This window comes from Halyomorpha halys, unplaced genomic scaffold (assembly GCF_000696795.3).
Source record: "Halyomorpha halys isolate HHAL.00 unplaced genomic scaffold, Hhal_1.1 Scaffold798.1, whole genome shotgun sequence".
NCBI classification, from domain to species: domain Eukaryota; kingdom Metazoa; phylum Arthropoda; class Insecta; order Hemiptera; family Pentatomidae; genus Halyomorpha; species Halyomorpha halys.
The window spans coordinates 250,161-257,265 of record NW_027107612.1 but is presented as its reverse complement, the minus strand read 5'-3'; the positions used below and the strand labels follow the sequence as shown (position 1 = coordinate 257,265).

The 7,105-nt window shown below is 32.1% G+C and overlaps 1 protein-coding gene across 1 annotated transcript; it reads right to left on the bottom strand.

The window, feature by feature from the left end:
* Positions 1 to 241: 241 nt before the first annotated feature.
* On the bottom strand, positions 242 to 3,414 carry LOC106686224 (ctenidin-3). The gene is made up of 2 exons (XM_014429403.1): positions 3,318 to 3,414; positions 242 to 922 (listed from the first exon to the last, which is right to left on the bottom strand). Exons 1-2 carry the CDS (start codon positions 3,330 to 3,332, stop codon positions 452 to 454), a joined length of 486 nt encoding a protein of 161 aa, XP_014284889.1. The 5' UTR covers positions 3,333 to 3,414; the 3' UTR covers positions 242 to 451.
* Between the last annotated feature and the right edge of the window lie 3,691 nt (positions 3,415 to 7,105).

The following is a 7,105-nucleotide window of genomic DNA, read 5'->3' as shown; positions in this document are numbered from 1 at the left end:
AATTTATATATTTTTTTTCATTGCTGTGATTATATAAAAATAAATTGGATGTTTTATTTTGAAAGTTATAGTTTTTCTTTCTTGAGTTTGTTTTAAAATTACACTTACTAAAACATGAGTTTTATAGACTTAGAACAAAAATATAAGTATAGATCTCTGTTTTTAGTTTTCGTAACTAAGTTTTTTTTTTTTTCTCAGTCACAAAACATGATCACAGAAGGTTTGATTAATTTAAAACAAATTTATCTTATTAGGCTATATTTATTAAAAACGATAATTTGACATCACAGTAAACGGTATAAACATTATACATCATAATAATCAATCTTCATTGATTGGAACATAATAAAGATTTTACAAAAAAATAAAGTTTTTCTTCAAATCAATTAAATGGTTTGTTATACGCTTGAAAAACCAATCTTACAATCTTTTTTGTCGTAATACTCAATTATTACCACTTTTTTCCACCCCAGCCTCCATGACCGCCTCCATATCCGCCATGACCTCCACCATATCCACCATATCCTCCCTGTCCTCCTCCGTATCCACCTTGACCTCCGTGTCCACCATATCCACCTTGTCCTCCGAATCCACTATGTCCTCCACCACCTCCCCAGCTCCCCTTGCCGCCTCCCCATCCTCCTTGTCCACCTCCCCATCCTCCTTGTCCACCGCCTCCCCATCCTCCATGGCCGCCACTGCCCCAGCCTCCTTGGCTTCCTCCCCAGCCACCGCTGCCTTTGCCAAATCCAACTGGTCCTCCTGAGCTTCCGCCCCAGCCTCCCTGGCTACCTCCCCAGCCTCCGCTGCCTTTGCCGTATCCAACTGGTCCTCCTGAATATCCACCGTAACCTCCTGGTTCAGGATCAGCGATTGGGTTAGCCATCGCTAGGGCTACCGCGGAAATCACAAAAGTGGTAATCTAAAACATAATAAATAATACGATTGTTAAAAGGGGGAAAATATCAGCAAATTTTGTCATAGATGCATTATAAATGTTGGGTAGCTGCAAGTTTCTGTATTGGGGGAATTTTTAAGTGATTTTCTGTTATCTTCGCGTTGCAAAAACCTAACTGTGTGTAACATCACTAGTTTAAAATACAAAATGAACGATGGGCTAATATAAAAACATGAAATTAGCAGCTAACATAATTAAAATCTTAAAGTATTCAAATCAACACTTCGGTGTTGCAATGATATAAAATTACTCTTAGGTATGGTATCTAAACCTAGAAAAATTAGACTGTTTTTGATCTGATAAAGGTTTGAAATTCTGATCGAAACGTCGTCATAAATAAATATGTTGTGTTTAAATGTGTATTTTTTCTGACCGCACTCCTGACCTTTTCTCAACATATTAGTCTACAGTATACAATTAACAACCCAATTTACAAAGTCTAATGAAAATTTAAGTAGTGATAAAAGTATACTTTAATTGCTAAATAATCCACACTTTCGATTGCGTACTAAAACTTGCTTTATTTTGTTTATACCGAAGCCACAGACATAAATTAACTGTCGGAATACCATTAGAAGATCTCAGTCAGGAATCTTTAAGTCTCAGAAATAGTTTGGGGACTGTATAAATTTAAATATAATTGATTAAATTCAATCCATTGATAATAATAGTGGAAATAGCTATTTATTCAGTAATCTGTTTGTATTTTCAAAGGTATCTACCATAATCAGGTCATTATTAGGCGATTAAAAATTATAATAAGTAATTTTTATTTTCTGATTTAAGATCACAAACCGAATTCCCCTTTTGGAATAAATAATTAGTTAGTTTAATACCAGTTTTAACAGGTTTAGATATTTTTAACAATTATGACATAATCCCCCCCATATCTGATATACATCGATAAAGGAATACAAATTTTAATACATTCCATTCTGACGACCACTATATTGAAAACAATCAATGGTGTGACTCAATCATATTCACTGTGTAAGTGGAGTTTAACCAAATATACAAGCTTTTTAGTTTTTCATTTAATCAAAACTACTTTTTACTATTGCAACACCTGATAAATTATTTGTTTAATTTCTATGTTGAGTTATATGAATTGACCGTAAAAATTGATAAGTTTGGTACAATAATTCGACTTGAAGGAGTAGAGGCCAGGATGATATATAGAAATTATCTTTAGGAGGGATGCCAAAAAATAAAAATCTTTATGAGTTTCAATATTAGGAAGTTAATCAGATCTTGAGACTTATAATGATTGTTTTTACCTAAAATCCACGCCACGTTTAACGATGTTCTTAAAAAAAAACTACGAAGAAAGTTGAGAGTATGCTACCAATTAAAGGGGTGTTTGTACGCTACCTTTTAAGGTTTTAATTTTGCAATAGAATTGGTCCCTTAATATATAAACCCCCTTAAAATTTATACTCCTTTCCTACACAAACTCTATCTATTTCCGATAATCGTTCGAGGTATCTGAAAAGAAGACGGCCACCGGATCTCTTTCTATTATCCTTTTTTCTTTTCTTACTTCATATTTAGTTGTTAAGTGGTTCGGATTATGTTTTTCCTATTTCTACTTATTTATTTGTTTTAAGGTATATAAGAGGGAAATGCGTGGCTCAGTGGTAAGGCACTGATACTCGATCGAATCCGGATGTGACAGATAATTATTCATTCTGTTACTATGGCCGTGAGTCAACCCTGGGGATTCGAAAGTCCACCCAGCCTCATAAAGTGGGTACCCTTAATTGTGAATAAATCTGGCGGTCGAGTGTGATTTTAACTAGAACCACCTCGTTACACAACCATTGGTCTAGTAAATGTACTTTCAAAGAGCTGTGCCCCTGACACTTCCTGAATTGTAGTCGTAAAGATATATTTATTATATATCAATATTACATGTTGCCCAAGTATGGTACAATTGAAATATTTATTAATAAATATCGTATAGTTAAACAAATAAAAAAAAAATTGTATTAGGGAAAAAATATTAAAATGAAACAAACCTACAATTCGACTTACACTACATCACTACTTATTTTGCTTAGAATAAAATCTATGGTGGATATTATATATTATTCCATAAACTAAGTCTTTCTGTCCCTTTAGTGTGAAGGTGTATGTTTGTTAACTGTAAGTTATCAAACTGGATTCAATAATAATAAACGTCTATATAAAACGTCTGCATAGAAAGAAATATTTTTCTTGAATACTGATTATTTAACAATATAAATAAAATTTAACGTATAAATATTTTCATTTTTCAAAATATAGTGAAAAATTAATGCTAAATGATCATAACGTTTACTAAATAATAATACTGTCAGTATTAGTTGTTAGTACTCACAATGAAACGGTTCATGCTTCCTCAGAAACTTCGAAGACACAATGACTCCTGTGCTCAAACCGAAGGATATATAGTGCCTCCCCTAGTGACGTAGGATCGTTACCGCCTTAGGTAGGGGAAAATCATGAGTAAACCAGAAGGTTGCTACCATTTTCTTTACCTCCCCACAATAATGTTATAATGGACAGATCCTGGATAGTTCTTATCCATCAGGCGTGAGAGCCAGCTGGTGAATCACAGAGTAGCAGTTTTGGGTTCATGGTCACGAGTCCTTTGTGTTTCGGGTTTAAGGAAGTGTTCTACAATTGTGACTTGGATATCTGAGATTTGAATAAGTTGTTTTCATGTTTTATTTTTAGGTCGTAGATTTACTGGGTATGCGGTAGTGTATATCTTCTCTTATACACAATCTGTCAGAGTACACGGTATAATGGTATTATTCTACGAATTAATTCATCACCTATGGGTTTCCCTCATGTTTCGAAAAACCCACAGCAACACTTAAATTGAATTTTATGTCTGACTTGTTTTCAATAATAGTATCTCAGAAATTTATTTAGCATTGAATTGGTTATAATAATTATTGTTTCAGTAGAGGAGATTAGTATACTGGATGTCATAAATGAATGAATTCACCTTGACATAAATAATATATGTTTCAACCTTGATATATTCAAGGTGTCCATGAGAAATTAGTGCAAAATCTTCCCGTGGCCCAAATAATCTGGTCAAAAATAGCAGAAGAAAATGTTGTTGATCTACTTCTATAGTTTCCACTAATGCTATTGCAGAAATGTGGCAAAAACGTAGCGTTTGTAGAATAAGCCTACTTATTATTAATTTCGTTTAGAAATATTTTAAAAATTGAAGGGTTTACGCTATTTGAGAACTTTGTGTTTTAAACGTAAATATTATTTTTAGGCTCTTCATAAACTGGAATCTAGGAATCATGATATTTAATTTTTTCATTATCTTTTTATTAAAAATACTGCCAAACCAACAAGTTTAATATTTAAAAAATAAAGTTAGTTGCTGGGTGGAAGCTGCTCAAGCCCGCTTGAGAATAGCCCATACTGTACCTTACACCTTATTAGAAAACTAAAGTCAAGTATTTGAATTTTGATTTTTTATTGAATTTTTTTTTCCCATCAAAAACTTTTAAAAAGTGTATTCTATTTTTTTAAGTGGAAATTTATTTACATGCACATGTTTGTATGTTTCTGTGTGCATGCAGGTTTATGTGTATGTAAATTTTTTACCAAAAATTTTTACGCCTTTAAACAGGAACAAATAATATGTGGTTGCTGAAAATATTTATCAATTTAACAATTCACATATTTTAATTTTTATGAGCTTTCTGAGTAACAACGTTTTATTCGTAGTAAAGTTTTCCTAGACAATTGTTTATGGTGTTATTCTTACAATAATTTGTAAGTTGTTCCACCATCCATGGAGATATATATTCCTTACCAAGCTTGGTGTATTGAACGCAATGCATTGGAGACGGTATTCACTAATTCTGATGAGACGTTCCTTAGGGATTAATCCCTAAAGTGATAAATTCCGTATGTTTCTGAGAGCATTCATTTGCAGTAATACAGGCTTCCTCAGTATTACTAGGACGGCAACAAGGTGATTATACTCGGCTCTATTCACAATGAGAGAATGAGCCAATTCATAAAATATTTTATACTTTATTATTACTTTTCCAATTGATTTTAATTGTACTAATGATTTAAATTTTGTTTGATTGTTTTATTATCTTGTTCCTTACATTATGTTTGTTATTTGGCATACTAAGCCAATCTCCTCTTTATGTTTAGGCTATAATGAAGATATATAAACAATGTTTTTTTTTTAATATTTATTTATTGCTATTTACAACTGTACATTATAATACATTTAGTAAATCTGATTTAAGTTAAATTGGAGTGTTACAGGTGTGTAGAGAAACTACCCATTGGTAGCACTCTAATGACATTTTACATTAGCAGGTCTCGTGGCCATCTTCTTTTCAGGCACCTTGGAGGATTGTCAGGAATGGAAGATTAGAAACTAGGGGGTTTGAGTGGTTAGAGAGTTTATAATGGAAGGAGTGATATCTGGTTCGGGCTAGATCGGTTACGTAGGGGACATTAAGGTCTTCATGTATGATTTTATTTGTGAGAAAGGAGCATTGAGGATTTTACGAAGAATTTTGGATTGTAAGTACTGAATACGAGAGGAATTCGAAGGTTTAGTGGAGCCCCATAGCTCAACTTCATATGTCCAGATTGGCCTTATTACAGTCATGTAGATCAGTCTTTTGTAATGTGTTGGAAGTTTAGACCGTTTGTCTAGTAAGTGCTGTAATAGTCGAAATCGACGTGCAGTTTCCTGTCTTTTCAGTCTTGTGTGAGGATTCCAGGTTAATCGCTTGTCCAAATGTAGTCCAAGATAGCGGATCTGTTCGACCGGTGTAAAAGTAACATCGTTAAATGAAACTGTAAGGCAGTCAGTATAACGTTTTTTAAAAAAAAATAAATTAATGAAGTGCTTGAACATAGTAATACCATAGATAATTGAAGATTCTATAGTGCCGTAAATCCTTCAATTTTAAAAGTATCTAAAATCTTTTAGATTTGTCTATAAGATCTTTTTAGTGACTGTAAATGAAGTTAATAAAAAGTAGTTTTTATTTGTAAATCCCAAGTTTCCGCCGCACGTCAACCAAATTTGTGGCTTTAGATTAAAAAACAATAGCAGTTAGTGAAACGACAAAATTAGACAAAACGATTAGTATTCTGTTTTTTTATGTCATCATTCATTTGGTCATGAGAAGAAGTTGTGTAAATTTTAATAGACACTAAGCAAATTATTTTTATTTGTATGTCCGTATCCGTTTCAGGTAACGGTGGTATTTATCCTTTATTTTTTTTAATCTATTTTAGAAGATCTCTTGACCCCTTTTTCAGTTTTGTTCGTATTTAATCATTGTTTTAACTGTTTTCTAATTCAATCACGTTATATTTTGTGTGGGATTGGTAAATTTTAGGTCAACTGTATTATTATCCAGAAAGAGTTTTATTTTTAAATTCATTTTTCTAACTATTTTATTGTACAATTCCTTTTTGTACATTTTAACAAATATAATATAATCAAGTATTATAATTATTTGGTAAAAAACAAATTAAAAGAATAAACAAAATATATTCACGAGGTTATTGAAAGAATACTCAATATTTTCTTTTACAATTATTATTGTATGTTAACACCATATCAAATTCTTGTATTGACCATGGCCTGTGTTTATAAGTCTTTGTTTTGATGTGTTCCTATTGAGCTCAGGCTCGTGTAATTCTGGGGGTCTTTTATATTATTTCATGATTTTTATCGAAAAAAAACTGCTAGTTAAATTATTTTCCGAATATGAATTTTTTTTTTTTACGATAAAAAGTTTTTTTTTATGCCAAAAACTAAATCTCACAGCCGACAATGTAAGTCCGTGAAGCGTCACATTGCCTTTTGGTCCATTTTACGTAATACTTAAATTCGGTCTGTAATCTATATATAAAATGACTGTTATGCATTATTTTTCCCAAACCACGATTTAGTGATTGTAATGACATTTAAACCGTAGTAAATTCTAAGGTTTAGTTAATTCAATTTTCCGTTCTTGATATAAATTAATTACTTCCATGGTGCAGTTAATTATTAGATATTTAAAGGTTAATTATTTCCTTATTTCATATTCTGTATTCATCACCAGTGATGCGGCAAGAGGGATGCACTGGGATCTTTTGAGCTCT